Source organism: Zerene cesonia, chromosome 29 (genome assembly GCF_012273895.1).
Source record: "Zerene cesonia ecotype Mississippi chromosome 29, Zerene_cesonia_1.1, whole genome shotgun sequence".
Lineage (NCBI taxonomy): Eukaryota > Metazoa > Arthropoda > Insecta > Lepidoptera > Pieridae > Zerene > Zerene cesonia.
Genome location: NC_052130.1, coordinates 1,451,901 through 1,476,742, shown reverse-complemented (window position 1 = coordinate 1,476,742; position 24,842 = coordinate 1,451,901). Strand labels below are relative to the sequence as shown.

Sequence of the window (24,842 nt, the reverse complement as noted above, 5' to 3'; positions counted from 1 at the left end):
ACCTCCACTTTTCGCCCGGTTTCCGAGAAAAGCGATGTCAGTCAGTCAGTGGGTGTGTAGCTTTATATAGTATAACTAACTGAGACTATTTTTTCCAAAACTTACACTTGAACTTGTCTGATAGTAAGGTGGTCGATAAATTTTATCATAACATTGACATGCATATCAAAATCTACAATCAATGTGACTTAATTTTATCATTTTCTTACCTCCGCCTGCCTTCTTATCTCAGCAGCTAAATGATCCTCGTCGGAATCAGTCAAAGGACCAAACCAATTGACGCTTATTGTAATACCACAGGTTCCACCTTGGGATGCACGAAAATCTTTATCGTACGCGTGGTACGCTCTAGCATGGCCGAGAACCAAGTGCTTAGCGCAAAGGTAGATGCCTACGTCCGTGGCATTTAGAATAGGAGCTTTTGTGGTTGAACCGTAACCTTCGTAACATATCTCTCTAGGCTCGTTGAAAGTAATCCAATGCTTCACTCGGTCACCAAAGCTGTCAAAAACAACTCTTGCGTAATCCTCAAACCACTCGGGAAATAGGGGGCTTGTGAAACCACCCAAATCTTGAAGCTTTTGGGGCAAATCCCAGTGGTATAAAGTTACCATGGGCGTAATATTATATTTAAGCATTTCGTTGATGTAGTTGTTGTAAAACTCAACTCCTGGCTTATTGACTTCATTAGCTATACCGTTAGGAAGGATTCTAGCCCAGGACAGGGAGAATCTATAGGCATCTAAGCCGAGTTCTCTCATCATTTCAACGTCGCGTTTGTAATTGTTGTAGGAGTCAGCGGCTTCGTCGCCATTAGATAGATCGCGTATTACTTCTGGTCTGGTGTGAGTCATGCGATCCCAAATATTTTCACCTTTACCTAAAATGTTTTAGCCCGATATTAATAAAATTGTTTATATTGACGGTGATATTGATATTTTAAGTGTGAGAGCAGTGGTGAGTGGTGAGTAAAAACAGGCTAATGATAATTATGACATAAAGAGTTACATACCATCAGCATTCCATCCTCCCTCTATTTGGTACGATGCTGTAGCGGTTCCAAATAGGAAGTCATCTGGGAACTTCCTTTCATGCTTTGGTAAAGCATAGCAACTCACAAGTAGAACGCTGCAAAAAAACAATATATTCAAAAAGTTAACTGGAAATCTATCTTCACTTATCAATATCAAGAAATTTAACTTTGTTAGTTGATGTTTTTTTGTAGTGCTAATTATCTAGCAATCCCTACGAGCGATAGTTTATATCCTCCATTAAAATAGTTAAAATAAAGTGATGCTATTAAATTTGCTAGAAAACCTCACTAGAAAATAAAGAAAGAATATAAATTACCTTAGAATGATCGCCCGCATTTTGAAACTATGTAAAAACACTGCAGTATTGGGGGTCTTATATATGTGACGATTCACCAACTGATAATTGATAAACAGATAAATGTTAACAAGCGAGATTTTTCTGCCAATCCAATAAGAGTCTATGTGTCAAAGAATAAAATTCCAAATCCTTAAACAGTACAATTCCACTTGAAAATGTAGCTATCTACCCGTAAATATTTTAATGGCCGGTTTTTAGTTTAAAAATAGCAAAGTTTATCAAGATGTAGAAGTTAGTGTTATATTTAATAGTCTAGTATTGTATGATACTATGTGTCTTTGTTAGTGAACTAAAAAGTTATGGCTACATAATTGTAGCTCAACACATTTTCTCTTCCCTCATATTAAAACTTCTACAATAAATAATAATCGAGAATAATAATAGACAAATAAGAAATATTGTCAACTACTGTTGAGAAAATTTTGCTTTTATTAACTTATTTATTGTTTGCTTGTACATCGGAACTCCAGATAGGCAGGCAGTTTGCTTGGCGCCTGGAGCCTAGTTAGTCAACTAGCGAGTAGCTTATAAGTAAAACCACGTCACTAGGCGCGTAGTATTTTAGAAGAAATAGTTTATATTTTATTGTTTATTTTAAAAGAGAACTTCTGTGAAATTACGGGCATATAATACATTAAAATGTAGTTAAAATAAGAGAAAGAGAAACGGTGGTGGCTGTAAAAAATTAATAAGAATTGAATTTTTCTTTCTATGCAAATTTATAAAATGTTTCGTTATTTCAACCATTCACCATGGCTTATTTATACCATGAGCCCAGCGTGATGGAGACCATGAAACTATACATTTTACTTATAAAGTTGGAGTTTTGGAGCCTTTTATTGCGACCACTTTTTACCGCGTACATACATATTTTTCCCATGAGAATATCCGTTGACAACGTGGGTGGATCTATAGATATATAATTTCTGATGTCAGGATGTGGACTCTGATTTTAATGCGGATCTTGTACACATTTCTAAGAATATTTCTTGACCGTCGTTGTGATATTTGCACGGATTAACAACATAAGTGCTTGCTTACAGATGAATTACAAAATTGATATTTCTCCGCATTGTTTTCTGAGTTTAAACATAAATTCCATTTTTAACAATATACATTTGTAAATGAATTAACATAACTATATCCATCGGTATATTTGCGCTATAATATCTATTTACTTCAAACATATATTTTTTTATAAATATCAAAACACGGAGGATCGTCAGTTACAAGCGACTGCATATCTTCAAGAAATCTTCTCGTCTAAAGAGTTTAAAATCAATCTATGTTTCTATTGAGGAATTCAATAAACGAATTTTACATATACCCAAATTAAGATGTATTACATCTATAAATGGTTGTATTCTTATTGAACCTTTTTTCAATTTATCAGTCCGTTAAAAGATAGTGTGAAGTACTTACAAGCTTAAGTGTCGCCGCGTTACTCCTAAAGTATAGACAAATTTTGATACAGGGCCTCCGTATCAACATTTACCTGGGGTTCTACACGAAGGGTTTTTCTCATTTTACAAAAACAACAAAAATATATCACAGTGAATTATCACAATTGCGTGTATCAGTACTAAGTCTGTATGCGAATGATGTAAGTAGTTTAAAAAGATGCAGCTTTTTACGTATTTAAAACACGATTTATAAATTACCTATGTCATTTGTTCCGCCGCTTCGAAAACTACAAGCTGAATCACAGTATTATGTTATCTGTGGTCATAGACAGACTGAGATATTACATCATTCACATTTCACAACACGGTCATGAACCTCATCCATGGCCGTGGCACCAAGTCGCGTATTTAATTACCGTTTCCTTACCTCACCCTTCCCATTTCTTCTTTCCAGTAGTCAATCCTTTCCGTATCCCTTCCTAATTAAAAGTGGACAGCGCATCCGCAGAGGCACTGCCTCTCCGAATTATAGGCGGTGGTGATCATTTACCATCAGGCGAACCAACATCTCAGTTTCCCACTCATGACATTAAAAAAAAACAAAATGTGCAGAATAAGTAGTGAGTATATAAGATTCTGCAGATATTTTATGTTTATAACGTATCGCGTTGCGTGAGTTTTTGCCTTGATTGTGAGTCTAAAAATAGTAAATAACCTATTTCCTTATTGGGAATATGAATGCAAATCATGCATAGTTAATTTTAATCTATTTCCATGGTTTCGACGTGATGCGCGGTCAAGATAGATTTTGTTAAATTCAGTATTAGGTTCACTATGGATTATAATTTCGACTTTTATTATTATTATAAATTAAGTTTAATAAAGGATAGCTCTTATTGTAACCATTTTTGCGACTTCCAGGTTCATACTTTAATGAAAGTTGTCTAATACAAGCAACGAAAAACAAAAAACAAAACAATCGGCCCACTATTCTGTGCACAGGCCCTCAAATATGGTAAATACGGCCCTGGCAACATCCAAACTATTCACAAATTATCGTATCAGCACGAGATTATCATTCAAACCTCCGCACGTACGTAGAAAAAAATTCGGGTAAAAATCCAGTACAAATTGATAAGACATATAAGTTAAAAATGATCGTTTTATTCACGTTTCTACTTTTAAAATTGTTTCACACGGTGCTTACCACTTAATATAAAAAGGGTTTATAATTCGGTAGAAAATGTAAAAAAATACTGTTATGATAATAAATAAAAATTTCTCTTCGGATCGTATACTTCAATATTTATAGACAACACAATGATAATTATAATGCAAGCTTCTGTTATAATAGTTATAAAGTGCAATGTTTAGATATCATATTATTATTTTAATGAAACATGCAATTTTGTACCTACTTTGTTTGTAACGTTAAGGGACTAAGTTTATAATATAAACTTAATCCCTTATGCGCTATGATTATTGAATCAATGAACCATAACTGTTGTTCAAATAAAGAGGGTGGGCCAATTGTATATTCAATTTAATTAACTAGAATATTTTAACAATTTTTTAATTCGATTTAGCCGCGTAAAGATATGAGGTAGAAATGTCTATATGCACAAATTAAAACCATCTTAGATAATTGATATTACAATGTTATCTTAAAATTAAACATAATAATAAAAATCAATATACTTTATTAACTTTTTTACATTATAGTACTAGTATTACAGTATTATGTTATCTGTGATTATAGTTTAATGAATAAATTACACATTTATTACTACAATTAGTGTCCTTCCTCAATCCACATTGTTCTATTGGGTGGTTCATAGTCGGGGTTCACGGTTCTGCTTCTTACGATCTCTTTGTAAATGAAAGCAGACTTCCTTGGTGTACGTGTTTTCTCAACGCTTTCGAAGTCAACATGGTACAATCCGAAGCGTTCACTTGAAAGACAATATGAATTATTTGTATGGGAAGTCGTTGAATACAACGCCATCTAGTGTGTTATAAGGCAAACTTCTAGTATTTTTGAATAATTTTTTGTTTCTCAATTTTTAAGTCTGATGTAGTCATAATACCGATCGAGTTGTTTTTAAATTTCAATCGGTACACTCTTTACTTTGAAATATTTGTACATGAATCTTGTAAAATCTAAAACGAATGTCAACACAAACAATGAAGCTATATATTCTATACCAATTTTCATCTATTTCCGTTCTTCTGGGGACATATTTTGATATTCATAATATTGAGAGAATATTGGCAACGGACTTTTAATGTAGGAGTCCAGCACGCTTTGGCACGAATTGGGCTCACGTTTATTGGGTAAGTACCACACCCTCACAGAAAACCGGCGTGAAATAGTAGCTGTATTGTGTTTCTTACGGCGAATGGGGGAGCTCGTTAGCTTTTCCTCACCCTTCCCAATATAATCCTTCTTTCCAGACGTCAATCCTTTCCTTATCACTTACCACTTAAAAGCTGGCAGCGCAGAGATACTGCATTTGTTCTTGAATGGCGGTGATCCAGCTCAGTTGCCCGCTATGACATTAAATACGGACTCCTTTCGTGGCACGGAGTCTAGTTTTAAGTGAAAGTGACATTTTCCATTCCATCTTGCACTTTAGACAAAGACCTAGAATTATCTGAATCTTATTAAAAAATCGAATTCAAACTTACGCATAACCTTCCATCCACTCAAAGTTGTCCATCAAACTCCAGGCCATATATCCTTTTAGGTTCACGCCAGCTTTCAAAGCATCCAGGACGCTATTGAGAGCCGCTCTGTAATACCTAATTCTGTCTTCATCTTCCAATCCAGCATCTGGTGTCGTGGACCAGCCATTCTCGGTTATATAGAAGACTGGCCCATTATACTTCTTATGCAAATGTGTCAGAGCTTTGTAGATGCTGTTTGGTGCTTGCTGGAACAGGTTTTAAGAATGTTAGTATAAAGTAGTAGGAATTTGGCTTTAGTGTGTTGTACAACACAATTCGGCGTCAATGTGCGATAAAAGAAGGCTTTCTATCTGATATAGGCATCATGAAGCATTTGTAAATAGCGATGAAAAAACTTCGGCATGCATTTCAGCGGTATCCAGGCGGGATAGCTAGACATTTAAAATAAAGTCTAAAAACCTGTAAATTTTTGTTTAAGAGTAGTAAGTATATCAATTTCAATAATCCATGATTCTACAATAAAAATTAAACGCAGGGTTTTTTGCGTGGAAAACTTCTGCATAGTAAGAAATCGTGGGCTTAGTCTGACTAACATACAATTTTATCGGTTATAATACGTTTTATGACAGATTATTAAATAGTTACTGCCTTAACTTCAAATTCCTTTATTTGCATCAACACAAATAGCAAAAGATGGTACAATACATAGTTATACATATGTAATTTTTTCTTGTCCTCGTTTGTCCCATTCACATGCAAATTATACACTAAACGATTTATTTATTATATTACATACATACAATTAAATTAGCACAACAATATCTTAAATATTTTACGTTTTAGATATAATTCACATTTTAAATAGAAATCTACAGTAAATAAATGTCACAAAATTAAATTAAATCATACATCCAAAAAGTCTGAACAACTCCCGAAAGATTTTTTAAAGCAAGCAATTGAAATTCACGCGCGAAATAGTCAGCCATTTTGTAGAAGGGCCGCCCGCTTATCCTACTTGTATTATAAACGCAAAAGTTTGTTAGTATATATGGATACTAGCGATCCGTCCCGGCTTCGGCCGTGGTATGTGTATAGCCTAAAGCCTTCCTCAATAAATGGGCAATCTAAAACTGTAAGACTTTTTTAAAACGGACCAGTAATTCCTGAGATTAGCGTGTTGAAACAAACAAACTCTTCAGTGTTATAATATTAGTATGGATATGGATGTATGGATGTTTGTTACTCTTTCACGAGAAAACAGCCTATCGTATCTGTATAAAATTTAGTACAAATATACGTTATAGTCTGGATTAGTTCATAGGCTTTTTACGCGGGTACCACGCGAGTGACGGGGCGGATTACAGCTAGTTTGCTATAATATTTTGCAATTCGTATTTTAAGATATTACAATAATGTTTATGGGCAGATTTTGTTATTTATGAATTCTGATTGAATAATATTATATAAGTATTTCTTACCCTCAACCATCTGGATGCTGATTGCGGCCACTCTGGTGGGATATACACACCGACATCCGCATCATTATACAAGGATGGTACAGGGTTCCATGCTTTATAATCATTGGCTGAGATCAAATTAGCAGTATAGTGGTTAACACCGAAGAAATCAGCAGTTCCACGAGAAAATTGCTTCTCTTCTTCTGTAAACTCTGGCATACGGGATCTGGGGTAGCCTTGTTCTTTGCTTTTCTTGGCGACGATTTCGGATAATTCTTTGGGGAAACCACCCCATTGTGAGAAAATAGGCTCAGCGTACAGGCCCCACTGAAACTCAAAACATTGATTAACAATGACAAAAAAGATCACTTTTTTCAAAACACTGTGCAATGCGATGTTAAAATCTAACAACATAAAGTACTCGCTTTGCAAATTTCGTGCTATGGTCTATTTTATACTATTTTTATACTAGTATTTATATGCTTAGTTTTATAGCACTGTAATGCTTATAAATATTTAAAAACAAAGAATGCAAAAACTTCGATCATGAGGCGGGATTCGATCCTGCATCTTCCGCCATACCGTCGCATTGCCAGATATACTATATCTTATATATAAAATTCTCGTGTCACAATGTTAGTCTCTATACTCCTCCGAAACGGCTTGACCGATTCCTCTGAAATTTGGTAAGCATATTGGGTAGGTCTGAGAATCGGCCAACATCTATTTTTTATCCCGATATTCCTACGGGATACGGACTTACGCGGGTGAAACCGCGGGGCGCAGCTAGTTCTTTTATATAAAAATAATTTTCACCTCAGCCTGACGTTTAATCTCAGCAGCAAATTGGTCCTCCTCCGAATCCGTCAAAGGTCCCATCCAATTGACACTTATTGTAATACCACAAAGTCCATTTTGAGTTGCCCGGAATTCGTTGTCATACGTCTTGTATGCTCTAGCATGAGCCAGAACTAAATGTTTCGCACAGAGATAAACACCAACACCTGTGGCATTCAGCATGGGAGCTTTGGTAGTAGATCCATAACCTTCATAACATATCTCCCTTGGTTCGTTGAAGGTGATCCAATGCTTCACTCTATCTCCGAATTTCTCATAAGCAATTCGAGCGTAGTCTTCAAACCATTCAGGGAAAAGAGGGTTGGCGAAACCACCCAAGTCTTGGAGCTTTTGTGGCAAATCCCAGTGGTAAAGAGTAACCATGGGCGTAATGTTGTATTTCAGCATTTCGCTGATGTATCTTTTATAGAATTCAACTCCTGGTTCGTTGATATAATTGGCCAAGCCGTTAGGAAGTATCCTAGACCAGGATATGGAGAATCTATAAGCGTCCAGACCGAGTTCCCTCATCATTTCGACATCGCGTTTGTAATTATGGTAGGTGTCGGCTGCTTCGTCTCCATTACTTTTGTCGATGATAACTTCAGGTCGGGTGTGCGTCATGTGATCCCAAATATTTTCGCCCTTGCCTGAAATTATGAATGTTGAAGTAAATAACCTTGGTAATCTAAATCTCAAACAATCTCAAATCTCAATCTTAAAAAAGGAAGGCAAAAAGGGAAGTACTTTACTAGCAAGTAAGTTATTTTATCGCTTAAAGTGTATATTTAAATAGTTAAAGAAAACGAATCGATAAAACCTGCAAGTTTGAGAATAAATTTTTCGTTAAAGTGGCTAAGTATACTGGTATAGTAATGTTTTTGTATGTGCTTTTTTTTCAATATTTTTAACTCGCACACGGTCATGTTAGATATAAATTGTGCTCGTATTGGGTTTATACAATGTTCGACCCAACTACATTCACTTTGCTAATCTATTGGATTTTTGCGTTGCGAAGGTAGTTGGATAATACATGCATACATGCTAGCTATGTATATGTATATACTGACTAGGTACGTCAGGTGTGTAGTATCGTAATATACTTTTGACGCGTTGAAGCCATCATTGAAACCAGCTTCCTTTTCAGAATTTTATCGCATGTATTGTTATTACATAGTTACTAACTCAGCATTAAATTAAATGGTCGGTACATTGGAATTCAGTATAAGTGCTCTTATAATGATTTCTATAAGAGGTTAAAATACAGGACGTAAGAAAATAAATTTTAATACAGTCGTAAATAGGTAGGTGCTAGACGCGCCACTATATATAATCTAACACTTCAGTTAAACATTGTATGAAGGTAATAATTTGTCAAGTAAGTAACTAGGTGTTTATGTGCATCATTATTTTAATACCTGAAAGATATTAACTGTTTTTGCGATTTTGATTTTATGAACTACTGGACGCTTGTACCGGCTCTGCCCGAATCAAGATTCCTGTTTTATCCCAAGAAGGAGCAATTAATCGGGTTAAAAAGTATCCTGTCACCTAAGTCAGCTCATACCCTGTCTGTATACCAAATTTCATTAAAATCCGTCCAGTAGTTTCAACGCGATTGACGGAAAAACATCCAAACAAACAAACTTTCACATTTATGATATTAGTGTATTTTACCAATGTTACATGTGCGATCTGTTGATATACCTGTTTATAAATAAATAAACAAATAAATAGATAAATAGTGTGGAGCGTGATTTTCTTCCGATTAAGTGCTCCCTTTTAAAAAAAAACTCAATAAAAATCCGTTCGGTAGTTTTAAAGATTTTAGCATACATAGGGATATAGGGACAGACAGAGAAATCGTCTTTGATCATTACTATGTATTGATTGTTATGACGTAACGTCGTCAGTTCCAGCTAGTTTATTTTTATTTGACTACATTTAATTTTATTTCTAAAATATACCAATTTAGATTACAAAATGTGCATCATTATCAGTTGTTACAAACGAATAATTATTCGATATTCGAAAATTTGTTAAAAGAAACGTTAAAATTTGAATTTGTTATTATAAATTCGGATACCGAAAATCCATAGTATTATGTTATCTGTGCTACATACCGTCAGCGTTCCAGCCTCCCTCGATCTGGTAAGACGCTGTAGCAGCTCCGAACAAGAAATCACTTGGAAATTTCCTCTCATGTTTTGCCAAAACACAACAACACACCAAGAGACCACTGTAAAAATAGTCCATAATTGCCATTACAAATTGAAACTTTTTTTACGAATATCCTAATTAAAAGAAACTGTTACCACAAATGACGTGATACTAGCCCAGTAAATAAGTGTATAATCTATGGTACTATCTGTTATCTAAACATTTTAAAGTATACAAAAAGATTCTAAATAAAATATACATTTTATCAAACTCAAATTAACTTTACGTTAAGCAAGTAAATAACAGACAAAAATAGTGATATGAATATAAATTGCTGGATAAACAGGTGTAATTTACCTTAGAATTGTCGCCTTCATAATGTTATGGTTTAAGGTAAAATTGCCAAGTACTTATATACAACAACTCACAAGCATCGCTATCATCAAGGTGAGGAGCTCTTTCGAGATAAATACATACTCTAAGTCTAAGATTTAAATCACAACTAATTTATATGTATATTACTAAGTCAATGGGATAGAACAAAACTGCTATAAGCGGCAAACGAGTGTTCCGTACCTCAAAAGAATTAAATAAATTAGAATAATGTTTAGATTATCATCCGATTATGTAAATTGCAATAAACAACTAGCTTTTGCCCGCGGCTTTGCACGCATTTATTCGGAGTAGTTTTATAGATATAATAATACATATAAACCTTCCTCTTGAATCACTCTATATATTAAAAAAAACCTTATCAAAATCCGTTGAGTACTTTTGAAGATTTAAGCATATATAGGATGTCCCTATCCCTAGGGACAGAGAAAGCGACTTTGTTTTATACTATGTATTGATGTCAAAAGCATGGGTGTGCCAGAAATGTTACATCACACCAATAAATAAAGAAAACCAGCGCCTTTTGCTACATACATATTACGGATATGGATATATACACGGTATTTTTACCAAAAAACAATTTATTAGTCTTTGTGTTTTCCGACTTATCTCTGGAACGGCTTCATTGATTTTTACGGGACTTTCACTGGCAGATAGCTGATGTAATAAGGAATTACCTACGCTGCTTTTTGTTTCAGTACTTCCATGGGAACATAGGGATTTATATGGAAACCTCATAAAGTAACTAAAATTTATGTTAGAATTTATACATAGCTACTTAGCTTTAAATTATCTTTTTGCCTGATGGTAAGCGATTACCACCGCCCACTATTATTTATAGAGGTAGGAAGGAGGGATAGAGAAAGGAATCCCTACTGCGAAGTATTTTTTACCTTAAATATAATTGCTTGCAAGTAGGCACTATACATTTTGATTATTACTGGTCAAGGAGAATGAAAAAAAAAATAACTGAAAAGCAGGGCCTAGTAAGGCACTTAAAGTAAATGCACGGACTCGCACCTGTACATGATCGTCATTGCCACAGAAGCTATAAGATCACTTAAAGTGTAGGTACTTATGACAATACGGGAGGTTAAATATTTATGATCTCATAAATACATAATAGGTACTTGATGAAATAAATTCCTAAGTAGGCGTGATAGCTAGAACATTGCTTCGGTTAGCTCCATTTGTACATTTTTTTTTTATCTTTTATATTTGAAACTTTATTAAATTTATATATATATATTTAATTAAATCAATATAGTCTCTTCTCCAAAGAGTTGTATAATATGCTCATTTCAAGACGACGTCATGGAATTGGGATAATATTGTTTTATTGTTGAAAAATAATAGATTATTACGTAAAATTGCATTCACTTCAACCTCATTATTTATTTACTTTTGATGTGACAACTTGTTATGGGAGAGTAAACCGCCTTGTTACATAACGCGTTACAGCGCCTATTACCACCCTATTACCACCTATACCTACCTATACCACCTATTACCACCCATACAGTAGAAGTAGGCAGGTTCCTCCTTCACCTCTCGAACCCATAGATGTTGTTCAGATAAGTTTTAGATATCATTTCTGTCGGGCGTTCCGAGACGCGTACGTCCCATTTTAAAATACGTTGAAATTTCTGGTTTAATTGTTCGTGTAAAATATATTGTTTAATAAATTGAAAAAAATATATTTACCTACTGTATTTTTATTCTTTTTCCCCTGCAGTTTTTAATTTGTGTGTAACTATTTATTTATTTTATTTGTTGAGAGAAGTGGTAAAGAGGTAAGTTGAATTTGTTGTTATATATCGAATTGTTCTTTAATGTGTAATGATTCTGCTTTTATATATACGTTCCCCTGCTCTCCTTAAATTAACTAAAGTACAGAATATAATAGTACAGTAATAATCTGTGCTTCAATAAAAAAGAACCAAGCGGCTGCTCGCTGTCATATCATAAATCATAATATGTCAACTTTTTACTCTAATGCATGAATTGACATGGACTTGATATAGAATTGACGTCTGTCAATGCTATCAAATTCGTTCAATTTTTTTTATTTAAAAAAAAGGGACGAACTGCGAAATTTTTCCATGTTTTTTACTTAGGTCTAAGTTCGGCCAACTGCGACAAATCATAAACCTGTGCCTCTTAAACTGTCAGTTGACAAATACATTTTTATCATTCATTTACTATCTAGAAAGAGTAGTTTAATAATCGACTATCTGTTTTTATCGTAGATAATTCGAAGTGTGAGCTTTTATCAGTGTATGTTGTGGGTAAAATACCGGCTCTTCATGAGTCGTAATTCTTATTTTAATACATTATCAACCATCCTGTCAAAAATTGTATGAACTTAGTTTTTTATAAAAATGAATTTACGTCTTTTACAATTTCTATCTTGTTGGTATGTAAACATATATGTAGTTAAGTTAGTTAATACACTTGTATCCATAAAATTAAACGTATTGATGGTTTAAAATACATTCAATTACATTTCAGTGTTCTATGTGTGTACGGATGGACAGATAACAGGATTCGAAAATTCAAAAATGATTTCTCATTTGGAGTGTCTACCTCCGCATATCAAGTTGAGGGTGCTTGGGATGTGGATGGTGAGTGAGACTACCTTTTATATAATAGCTGAGCTGAGGGTTAACCTGATGATAAGTAATCATCACTGCTCGTGGAAATTTTCACACGAAGACTGCCAATGCACTGCTATAAAGGAGTAAATGAAAAGAAAGGATTGAGAATGGGCATAAAAGTATAGACTGGGAAGGATAGGGAAAAGGTTTCAGGCTTCCGACTCCCCCACTCTCCCAACAAAATACAGAAGCATGCTACTATTTCACACCAATCTTCTGTGTGGGTGTAGTACCTTCCCGTGTGCGAGCTGGCCTGATTCTTAATTTGTGCCTGTGCCGTAAATTGTGCTAAATTTTAGTTAAAAAATCAAATATATAAAAACCAGATAATAGCTTGTATGCAATTTTAAATTATAATAGGGATATTCTATTGACAAATTTATAGATATCAAAAATTATGTGTTATTGTATTTGCAACAGTAATATTATCTCTTATTTAAAATAAATTACGTGTCACATTGTTGGTCTGCGATTGACTCCTAAACTACCCATTTTAATCAAATTACACACCACACACACCAGCACACCATGTGCAGTATGATCCAACTTTAAAGATAGTATAGCTTATATTGTTTCAATTACGATAAATGACTGGGCGAAGCCTGGGGTGTACAGCCAGTCTGATAATAAATTAAACATTTTATTATAGTTAAAACTTTGGTATAAACTATTGGAAATGAGAACAACTAATAACTGTTACATTATATATTAATCAGATAATCTAGTAAATTTTTATAGATATTTTTATGAGATAGCGGGCAATTATTCTGGTGGTTCGTTTGATGGCAAGTGATCACCACTACCCATTATAATAAGAAGTGATTACAGAAAAAATTTAATTATGCCATTTCATTTTAAACCATTACCAGGCTACCTAAATTAACCAATTCTTCAGGCAAGGGTGAAAGCATATGGGACAGATTTCTCCACGAACATCCAGAAGTGATAGCCGACGGTAGGAACGGCGATGTAGCCTGCGATTCTTACCACCAGTATCAGCGAGATGTGGAAATGTTGAGGGAGTTGGGCGTCGATCATTATAGATTCTCGATATCGTGGCCAAGGATACTTCCAACTGGTAATGTTTGTTGTACATACTAATCTATACTTAAGTGATGTCCTGTGTCCCCTAGTGGGATATGGGGCAGATGGTATACATCTGTTTCACTGATCGATTTTCTTTATGGACAAGTAGGTGATAAGCCTTTTGTGTCCTGCCAGACCGAGACTTTTTTAGAGTCCCCACCGGAAATCGAATCCAGGACCTCTTGACTCTACACATAAGTGTTGAACACTGTACCAAGGCGGCGGTCAAAAGTACGTACTTACTCAATACTCAAAAGTTACACTATCTGCGTTTTATTTGAGGGTTAAATAGTTTTAGAAAGTACCTTATACAATGTGTCATAGAAAAAATGACATATTTTCAATTGACATCTCAAAAATAAGGACACTCTCAAATTGAGTTTATGAGTCATTTCTTTGTCACTTGATCTCTCCATCGGATTTCCACTAATTGACGTGATTTTTTATTTAATCAACGTGATTTCCCATTTAGTAGTATCTCTGGGAGACATTGGTGACCTATTTTGTAGAAAATAATTATTTAATGGTACTTTATCTATTAGTATAAACTAGAGTCTTTTCATATAGAGAATATACAGTACAAATTACACGACCTTGTTAAAATACTAATAAATAATTTAACCGTAATTTTCAGGATATCCCAACGTAATAAACGAAAAGGGCATCCAATACTATGACAATTTAATTAACGAACTACTGAAATATGGCATACAACCGATGGTAACATTATACCATTATGATTTACCCCAGGCCCTGCAGGATTTGGGCGGTTGGATTAACCCCTTATCAGCAGAATGGTTTGAGGATTTCGCAAGAGTTGTATTCGATAAGTACGGGGATAGGGTGAAATATTGGATTACGATAAATCAGCCGTCCGGGGTGTGTGTCGATGGTGAGTTTTATTCTATTTAATAGTATAGCTTTACCAAAATGGTAAAAATGTATTTTTATGGTAAATAAGTGATGTGTTTTATATTTAATTTTTAGTTTTGTAGCATTGCAATGTTTTATAAATGAGTAATTTTTAAAGAATAGATTTTTTTTATCGGAAGGCGGGATTCGAATCCGCGATTTTTTGCCAAACCCTAGTCTACCGCCTTGTGATCAAATTATTTCTATTCTTTGAAAAATACTCGATATATTGGTTGGTAAACCGTCAATTTTCAGGTTACAGTGGTTTAATCGCACCAGGCGTAGTGTCCAAGGGTGTCGGAGATTATATATGCGTGAAAAATGTAATGCTCGCACACGCGAGGGCCTATAGGTTATATGAGAAGGAATATAAGAACAAATATAAGGGTATGTGTTTTATTTTATTTCAATTGACTACATCAAATTTAAATACAAATGTTATTGCTTAACTTAAATTAAACAGTTTCAGCCATTTCAGCCATTTTGTCACAAAATCCCGCTGAATCGATCCTATTCTCAGTTTCTTCATCTTTATCATCTTCTTCTTCTTCATCATCATCAATCATCATCAGCCTATATATGTTCCCACTGCTGGGCCTTTATTGAGAGTTCAGGCCGTAATCCATAACGCTGGCAAAGTGCGGGTTGGCAGATGTCACATGGCGTCGGAACTTTTGATTCTTGCATATGCCGGTTTTCCTTCACCGTTTCGAGCATTGGTGATATGAATAATGTACAGATAAATAGAAAAATCAATTAGTTACACGCTCGTTCAGTATCGAATCCCTGACTTTTTGAAGTCTAAAGTCCTAACCACTGAGCCACCACTGATCTTACATACAAACACACATACATACTAATGAACTAATGCTAATGAGTTTCTCACTTTTACAGGTCAAGTGGGAATATCGTTGGGACTCAGTTGGGCACATGGAGTAACAAATGCCACGGAGAATGAAGATGCAGCTGCCATATATAGAGACTTTACGGTTAGTAACCTTTTTGGTTTCTTTTTTTTTAACATTGATTTAGTTTACTGTCTATGTGAGGTTTTGTTGTAGATGACAGTAAATTTCTTTCTTTGTAATCTAATAATAAATAGTTAATTTATATATATATTAATAATAAATAGTTAATTTATATATATTAAATATTTATTATATATAGAGAAAAAAAAAACATACTGTTTGTGGTTTACAGATTGGTCTGTACATGGATCCAATATGGTCGGAGGCGGGGGGGTTCCCGCGTTCAGTAAGAGATAGAGTGGCGAAGAAGAGTAAAGAGCAAGGCTACAAGGAGTCCAGGCTGCCTACACTGAGCCCCGAGGAGATTAAACTCATAAAAGGTAATCAGCTTTTCAGTTGGGGTTTATACTATATCGATAACTACCTGCGCCCCGCGGTTTCACCCGCGTAAGTCCGTATCCCGTAGGAATATCCGGAAATAAGTGCCTATATGTTATTCCAGTTGTCCAGCTGTCTACGTACCAAATTTCATTGCAATCGGTTCAGTAGTTTTTGCGTGAAAGAGTAACACACAAACATCCTTACAAACTTTCGCATTTATAATATTAGTAGGATTAGGATTAGTAGGATTAGCTAATCGCTTTTTCGCTATATAGGAAACCCGGCTTCGCCCGTGGTACCTATATAGCCTATGTCACTCAGTGAAGTTGAACCTCTCTAATGATGAATGAATTTTTGAAATCGGTCCAGTGGTTTGTAAAAATATACAAGTTTCCTCTTCATAATATTAGGTTAGATTGTTGTATAGAGAGAGGTTATAGACAAACAATATTGTATTTTTAACGGCAGAAGCTGTTCCTCAGCCGCGCTCTTTCACTCTCACGCATAAACATACGTTTCATCTCGCTCGCTCGCCTACACGAGTCGGGCAATTACCTGACTTTCGTATTGGTCAAGAATAGAAAATTTGATCAAAATTACGCGGGTTCGAATCCCGTTTCGTGATGAAATTTTTTCCCAGTTTTTTATTTCTCACTAAAAACATTCTCAAACCCAGGTTCAGCAGACTTCCTCGGCCTCAACCACTACACCTCGTTCCTTGTGGAACCAGCGGATCAGCAGTTCGATTCACCGTCCGTTGATGATGATATGGGGGTGAAGATATCTCATAACAAGAACTGGAGGTCGTCCAACTCGGTGTGGCTTAAGGTAAATCAAATCAAATCAAATCAAATCAAAAGCATTGATCAATATCCATGCTACATTTATGGTCTCGTGATAGTGATATGGTTTAAGATAAAACAAATATAAAAGAAACTCCCGGTGCTCGCTAGTGCAGCTTGTCTAGCTTGTGTTAAATAAATCTGATAATTCATTTGAGAAACTACGTCATAAAGGACTAACTGCGCCCCGCGGTTTCACCCGCGTAAGTCCGTATCCCGTAGGAATGTCGGGATGAAAAGTTGCCTATATGTTATTCCAGTTGTCCAGCTGTCTACGTACAAAATTCATTGCAATCGGTACAGCAGTTTTTGCGTGAAAGAGCAACAAACACACACGTTCTTACAAACTTTCGCATTTATTATATTAGTAGGATGGGATGGGATAGTAGGATAGGATTTACAATGTGAAGTAGATACGTACACTACCGTTTGTGTGTCTCGACTTATTCCTTTTTTCTGTCTAACCGAAAATTAAAATAATAAATAAATTCTAAGCAACTGTAGTGGGGTAACATTTGGCAAATTTTTTTATATATGCAATACGGATATTTTACTGTTTTTCGATTTCCATGTACACGGTATAGGTACATAATTTTTTATTTTTTATCTTTAATTTAAGTGTGTTTGTTTTTTTTCTTGTTTAATAAATTATTTTTATTATTCCAGAGCGCACCCTACGGCATATATCGGCTGTGTCTATATCTCAACAAGGTCTACAACTACCCGCAAGTATTTATAACCGAGCACGGCTGGTCCACTACCACCGGCTTGAACGACCAGTCCCGGGTTACCACTTTGCGCGATTACTTGTCCGCCATTTTGTTCGCGATAGAAGACGGCACCGATTTACGGGGCTACACCGTGTGGAGTTTGATGGACAACGTCGAGTGGATAGCTGGGACGAGGTGAGTTAATTGTCACGTAGTGACAACCCTGAGTTGGTTGGCCAATGGATTACTGAGCTAGGGCTGGCACTGGCTTTTATAAAATAATTAAGTCCAGCTTAAATCACACTTAAATAAATAAATAATAGTTTAAAAAAAACTAAAAAACACGCTTTAACAAAAATCATATTTTGCAAATTAAAAAATGGATTAATTTTATCAAATTAGTGTATTGTCATCGGTCCTCAATAAATCTACAAAGTTTGAACGAAATCTGGCCGTTTGAAGTGGGTCAAAATTGCGCCCAAAGAAGTCGGTTACAAACAAACATACAGGTGAAGCGAATAAAAAGCGTGTAACAATGTGTGCTATATGGATAACAAACTGCGCCCCGCGGTTTCACTTGCGTAAGTCCGTATCCCGTGGGAATATCGGGATAAAAAGTTGCCTATATGTTGTTCCAGTTATCCAGCTATCTACGTACTAAATTTCATTGCAATCGGTTCAGTAGTTTTTGCGTGAAAGAGCAACAAACACACACACATCCTTACATACTTTCGCATTTATAATATTAGTAGGATGTCAAAATGGTTGCTGCTTTGCTGACGGGGAGCCCTTTTTGACACTATTACTGTTTTTATATTTTGTTTTAGATGTAAGTATAATATATTTTAAGTAATGGTTAATAAAAGTATTTCAATAAATTTTTTAATATATTATTTCTATTACTAAATACCAACCCTTACCTTATTATTTAATAGATCAGGGAGCTAGGGTTGGCACTGATTTTTCTACCAGTGGACACTAAACTAGTATGGTATATAATAGTTATTAACTAAACAATCGCCAGAATTTAGTTGTGTCGTGATTTGTTTCTAATTATTTTATTTCTTGGAAAATGGAAAATTATGTTATGAAAATTAAAAAAATGGACCGTAATCAGATGCTATGTAGCAAAAAAAAGTATAGAATAATATATTATGTTTCGTTTAATTCAATATTTCGGTCATCAGAAATGAATAGCAAAAAATAATGTTTCAAAATTTCTCTCTTTTTCTCTGACTCTCCATCAATAATATTAATAAATCCAGTCATAAAACCGTTAAATTGCAATATTCGATGTCATTAATATAACATGAATGTTTCTCACCAGCGATCGTTTCGGTCTTTACGAAGTAGATTTTGATTCAGAAGAGAAGAAGAGAACGGCAAGGCTATCGGCCCTCGTGTACAAACGTATCATCGAGAAGAGAATAGTGGAGAATGAGTGGGAGCCGGAGAATTGGCAGATAGAGATAACTAAGGGCAAGGAAAGAGAAGAGTTATAAGTCTGTTTTATACGTGGGATGACTAAATGGCAGGTCAGCTTAGTATAGGGGTGTAAAATGTGATTTCTTGCATTATTTTTTTGGTTATTGGTTTATATTAAAGTTTTTATTTTATGAAATATTAGCGTACCTATATTGTGTTGCCAGGATGGCCTTATCCCTTAAGAGAACACATACGCACACACACACACCTTAAAAAAATAGACGGAAATGGTCGGATATATCTCGGGTTATATGCTTATTTTGATATTATATTGAAAATATAATGCTTGAAACTAGATACTATTTATAATATTAGTAGAACATATTCACAAATATACCTCTAAACGTTTCTTTTAAGTTAAAAGATGAGCAATCATGCTTATTCTTTGTTAAAATTACTATTCATCAAGCAACTTAGTAATTCCATAGAGACTTATTTATTTATTACAATCAACAGATTTTTAGAACGCACATTTTTATTTCTGAACATAATAACGTACGCGTGTGTGCGTGCGGACCTGTGTATCGACAGTATTTGTTGATTGTATATACGTGTGTGTGCGTCACACAAGCTCAATTATATGATATAAAATTATTATTTATATATAATACGTTAAAGTATGTACGCAAAATGTAGGTCTCAAAAATGTCACAATATAATTTTAAGTAATTAGTGCCATTTTAAAAGCAGGTATAACAGTGTGATAATTGTTGTGATTTTATTTAGTGCATTTATGAGCATTTATTATATTATAAAAAAATATTAAAATTGTTATAAAAATAAAACAAATTATATTGGTAATAATAAGATATTGTGTTAAAAATGTATGTATTTTATATATTGTATTTCAAGAAATTTTATAAAATAAAGTGTTTAAATATGAAAATGGTTATTTATTTCATTATCATTATAGTAATTTTCATAATAAAATTTGGTATTATTCGAAATAAAATTGTACTTAACTATATATCACACTACTTGAGTTTTGTTTTCACAACAAAAATTAATATATTCACATATACAGCTAATTTATCATAATTCCACAAAACTGGGTTAAATTTCAGTGGAAACTGGTAAATGGAAGCAGAGCAGGATGAAGATGTACACACATAGTATAAAACAAAGTCCCTTTCTCTGTCTAGTCCTATATCTATGTATGTTAATATCTTAAAAACTACGCTACGTTTTTTAATACATAGGGTGATTGAAGATGTAGGTTTATATGTATAATATCTATTGAACAACTGTGAATTTAACGAATTCGCGGCCAAAGCTTGTTATACATACTGTAGAAGACTGACGATTGACTAGGTTTCTCTGTAAAATTACTGGACGGATGCTGATTAAGCTTTTTTGTTATATAATAATAGTCCTCGACCACATATATTTTAAAGAATTTACTTTGAAATGAAATATACGCACGCGCGACTGAATTCTATATCTCTACTCTCCATATTAAGAGTAATTATGAAATTTATCTCTTGTAAACAGGCAATCACAAAATAATTCCACGTTATATAAGCGCATGAATAGTATAAACATTTCTTTGCAAGTTACTATATGTATGCGCGCAAATATCGAGTAGTATTTTATTAGTAAATTGATTAAGCGCCATCTATCGAGGAATAGCAGTATTATGGCATAGTTTTATTTTGTGCCATGAACACAGTTTTCCTACTGGTCGGTAGATGACGCTTTAAAAAAATATAGTTTCGCTATAATGTACTACCTTTTGCCTCCGGTTTTGTACCCGTTAAATTAATGAAATAAAAACCTGAGTGTGACCATAATGTAACTGATTACAAGGTTAAAACTAATTCAGTTCACTTTTTTCGCAAGAGCAATAATGCGATCTGTATATATATTATAATCCTAGTACGTACCTTGGTATGTACCTATCTATCAATAGTGTCATGTTAGTGAATCCTTCTAAACGGCGGAACAGAATTTGATATATTTGATACAGTTTATTTATGACCTGGCATCTTTCGTTTATCCATGTAGATGATGATGATGATGAATGCTCAATATTTAAACAATTTTGGAATAAATAAAACAATTTTTTCTACATTAACAAAAGCCAAAGAAACACTCTTAACATTGTGTTTAAACTTAAACCAATGGAATGTTTTATTTTTATGTCATCATCGGTAATGGAGCTGGTGTGTCGCCTGATGGTAAGCGCTACCACCGCCCATGAACATTTGGAGAGGCGTAAGGTCGTTTGCAGACCTTACGCCTCTACAAATGGATTGCCGGCTTATTTGAAAGGGATTGAGAAGGGATAGACGAGAGGCATAAAGGAAAATAATGGGAAGGGTAAGGAAAAGGAAATTGGTCTCCGGCTACCCCACTCACCGAACGAAACACAGCAGTATGCTATTTCACGCCGGTCTTGAGGGTGTGGTACTGCCCCAGTGCGAGCTGGCCCAATAAAACACAGACAACAACATAATCTACACTATTAGCAAAAAGTTAATAAGAGTCAAGTTTTATTTCCAAAAAATAAATATCCATGTTCCTAAGAATGCAACAAAGGTGTCAAGATGTTTGCGAAAACTCTTATCACATAATAATATTTTGCTAGGTACATGTAATTAATTTATGTTTTTATTATTTTTCCTAAAAACCAACATGGTAATTTACATCCAGACTATGAGACAATCCAGACTAAGCCACGGCGAACAGCTTTTCTTTTCTTATAACCTTTAGGGAGACAAAAACACAGATTCAGTATCAAAGGTAAAACCGATTTAACATACCAGAGAAAATCAAATCTGATTGCAACACTCTTACGGTAGCCATTACAGCCCACCAATTTTGTGAAGCCATTGTCCCAAAACGCATAAAGCAATATATACTTTAAGTCCGTATTCTTAAAGTCTATTTCTCCACACATATTTAGATGGAATTGTTTATAATATTGATACTGCCACCCGCGGAGTCTGTTTGAAGATCTGCGATTTTTTATCGTGCCCCCTCCGTATGTTTTTTTCGGACGTTGTAAATGACTAAACACCGTGAATAATAAGTGTAAAAATTGGATAATGCATTGTTGTCGATCGATGTAAATGTGTATTACGTAATCTCTTAAGCTGTGCGAATTTGTATTGTAATTGGATACATGTTATGTATTGATGTTTATGTGAATAATATATTTAACCCCTAATTTCTTGTTTATCATTATTAATGAAGGGTGTCGTTACCGTCGCTTCAGTGTCAACCTTTAGAATAATATTCCAGGCATAACTTAAATAGACTTTCGGCATATTTAACAATGAAATTTAGAAAGATAGCAATAAAACTCACACAGCACTTGAAGTACTTAACAATGATAATAATTCAACAACTTCAGTTGAATTTGAATTTTCGCTATATCAAATACAAGTTAGTGGCACTGAATTTGATGAGCATTTTGATTCGATAAGTTTAAGTATCTAAATATCTTTAAAAGATTGTACTACAGTTTCCATTGTGTGAAAAATTTTATGACATTAAAAGACATTATTGTTCACTTAATATTTCAATTTTAATACTTGCACACACACGGGTAGAATGTATTAGCCGCAGAATATTGTAATAAAATCTTTAATTTGTAACTAAATTCTTGCAAACAAATTTAGTTTGAATTTAAATTTTGTTTTAACTTTTAATTACTAGATGGCGCTGTCTTTGGTTAACGTTACGTTTTGTGAATTACAATTTATATAAAGAAAATTTAAATGTTCTATGGTTATATATAATATTATTATAAAAGAATTTGCTTCGTTACATTTACATTTGATAACTTTAAAAGTTACTGAGCAACGTTTTTTTTGGACTACACTATGTCGAAGTATAATAAATTATGCATAATTGTTACAAATATATTTATTAATATTTTTTATTCGTTCTTATATAGATAAAAAGAAAGCGGAATATTCCTTTTACTTATTTGATGGTAAAAATTTTAAATCTTACGTACTAAGATAATATTTAAACTTACGTCAAAGATTAAAAAACAGTGCCATCACTTAAATCGTTTTTATTACAAATATTAAATACCTAAATACTAAACAGAAACAAAATATATCCTACATCAAAAAGAAAATCGCGAATCTAATTCCCTCCAAAAACTGCGGGAGTGATATTTCCAACGATACATCACGTTATATAAATATATAGACATGATATGATAACACAAAATACCTTCATACGAGGGTCGGAGGTTTTATTATATTTACTGATGACGTGAAAAAATAGATGAAGTGTGGTGACGCGATATAGCTAGCTTTGTATGGAGGTGGATTTCATAATTAACATTTGAGACTTTCTAGCTAACTTAAAGGGTTTAAGGTATTTTATCACGTATACGGTATAGTGTATTTTTTAGTTTAGTCTTTGTTTCCATATTTTTAAGGTTTTTTCTTACCTTTTTTTTTGTTTTTATAAACAACTCAAAGTATGATAGTGATTATAGCCCATAAGTATTAGGTTTATTTTTCTTTCTCTCATACAATACCTTTACAGAAAATCTATTTACTGCATTTTATGCGTTGAGTGGGGGAACCACAGTTTCGCATCCTTTTCCTCTTCAGGGTCAATTCCTTTATTCTCATTGTCAATTTTCTTCTCACTTGTAGGTATATTAAAATCGCACAACACATTTGAAGAGGCCTTACCACTGCGGTACATCATTATGGTGGGAGTTAACCATTAAGCGTAATGTAAATGTCATAAAAACAGCGAATATTATTGAACTTATTTATTAAAAAGTAGCAAGCATAATTTAAAAATAAATAGATACAAAACTTCTTCTATAAATAAACGAATTTATGTGTATCTCGTCAACTGAAATGCCAACTATCTCTTATGCTTTCCATCTGTAAGTTATATAAAGAGATTACCTTTTCCCTCAATAGAGAGAGACTACTTGCCCTCTAGAAGGCCAATATTAATAAAATAAAGCCATCGCCACACTATCCACCACCTTCACACACCCCATCAAGGTTCGTGTAGTCACCCCTCAACACATTTCACGCTCAAATCTGCTTCTTGACTTATCTCTGTTACGTTACAGTGTGTTCATATGGATATACATACATTATATTATTATTGATTAAGATCCTGGAATAAAAGATATATAATAGATAATAAGATATATATAATAAGATATATATTAACCTCAATAAATAATAATACGTTAGTAATTACATATTAAGGTTGATTAGCTTTAGTTTGTTGTTAAGTTTTTATGTTTTGTTAATTGTATAATGAAATGAATAAAAAAGAATATCATTATATTTTTGACTAGCTGCGCCCCGCGGTTTCAACCGCGTAAGTCTGTATCCCGTAGGAATATCGGGATAAATTTTTTATTAAAATTAGATTAATTGCCTATGTGGTTCAGTAGTATTTACGTGAAAGAGTAACAATCATACACATAGATCCCTCCTCATAAACTTTCGCATTTATAATATTAGTATCAAGGA

General features: G+C 34.0%; 3 protein-coding genes across 5 annotated transcripts in view; 1 reads left to right on the top strand and 2 right to left on the bottom strand.

The window, feature by feature from the left end:
* The window catches only part of LOC119837746 (myrosinase 1-like), an 11,076-nt gene extending 8,212 nt beyond the window's left edge, over positions 1-2,864 (bottom strand). The window contains exons 1-4 of the mRNA XM_038363478.1: positions 2,815-2,864; positions 1,351-1,430; positions 1,013-1,128; positions 210-880 (exon numbers count right to left, since the gene is read on the bottom strand). Coding sequence (XP_038219406.1) covers positions 210-880; positions 1,013-1,128; positions 1,351-1,370 — 807 coding nt within the window. The 5' untranslated portion in view covers positions 1,371-1,430; positions 2,815-2,864. The remainder of the gene's footprint in view (positions 1-209; positions 881-1,012; positions 1,129-1,350; positions 1,431-2,814) is intronic.
* A 1,663-nt stretch (positions 2,865-4,527) lies between these two features.
* Positions 4,528-10,458, bottom strand: LOC119837836 (myrosinase 1-like). The gene is made up of 6 exons (XM_038363611.1): positions 10,295-10,458; positions 9,901-10,016; positions 7,757-8,427; positions 6,962-7,267; positions 5,484-5,728; positions 4,528-4,747 (listed from the first exon to the last, which is right to left on the bottom strand). Exons 1-6 carry the CDS (start codon positions 10,312-10,314, stop codon positions 4,588-4,590), a joined length of 1,518 nt encoding a protein of 505 aa, XP_038219539.1. The 5' UTR covers positions 10,315-10,458; the 3' UTR covers positions 4,528-4,587.
* A 1,896-nt stretch (positions 10,459-12,354) lies between these two features.
* Positions 12,355-20,112, top strand: LOC119837877 (myrosinase 1-like). Of its 3 annotated transcripts, XM_038363659.1 has the most exons (11): positions 12,361-12,497; positions 12,580-12,746; positions 12,842-12,954; positions 13,883-14,065; positions 14,708-14,965; positions 15,241-15,372; positions 15,880-15,974; positions 16,186-16,333; positions 17,011-17,162; positions 17,843-18,081; positions 19,214-20,112. In XM_038363659.1, the coding sequence occupies exons 2-11, from the start codon at positions 12,712-12,714 to the stop codon at positions 19,386-19,388; spliced, it is 1,530 nt and encodes a 509-aa protein (XP_038219587.1). In that variant the 5' UTR covers positions 12,361-12,497; positions 12,580-12,711; the 3' UTR covers positions 19,389-20,112. The 3 variants fall into 3 exon arrangements, with proteins under 3 accessions (XP_038219586.1, XP_038219589.1, XP_038219587.1); XM_038363658.1 differs by having other exon boundaries at positions 12,355-12,746; XM_038363661.1 differs by having other exon boundaries at positions 12,358-12,618.
* Positions 20,113-24,842: the final 4,730 nt, after the last annotated feature.

Coding starts and splice junctions, on each gene's coding strand:
- LOC119837836 (XM_038363611.1), bottom strand. CDS start 10,314: ATGAAGGCGACAATTCTAAG. Junction 8,428..9,900: donor GGGAGGCTGGAACGCTGACG/GTATGTAGCACA, acceptor TCATAATTTCAG/GCAAGGGCGAAAATATTTGG. Junction 4,748..5,483: donor GAGTGGATGGAAGGTTATGC/GTAAGTTTGAAT, acceptor TTGTCTTTCAAG/TGAACGCTTCGGATTGTACC.
- LOC119837877 (XM_038363658.1), top strand. CDS start 12,712: ATGAATTTACGTCTTTTACAATTTCTATCTTGTTG. Junction 15,373..15,879: donor ATATAAGAACAAATATAAGG/GTATGTGTTTTA, acceptor TCACTTTTACAG/GTCAAGTGGGAATATCGTTG. Junction 16,334..17,010: donor GGAGATTAAACTCATAAAAG/GTAATCAGCTTT, acceptor TCTCAAACCCAG/GTTCAGCAGACTTCCTCGGC.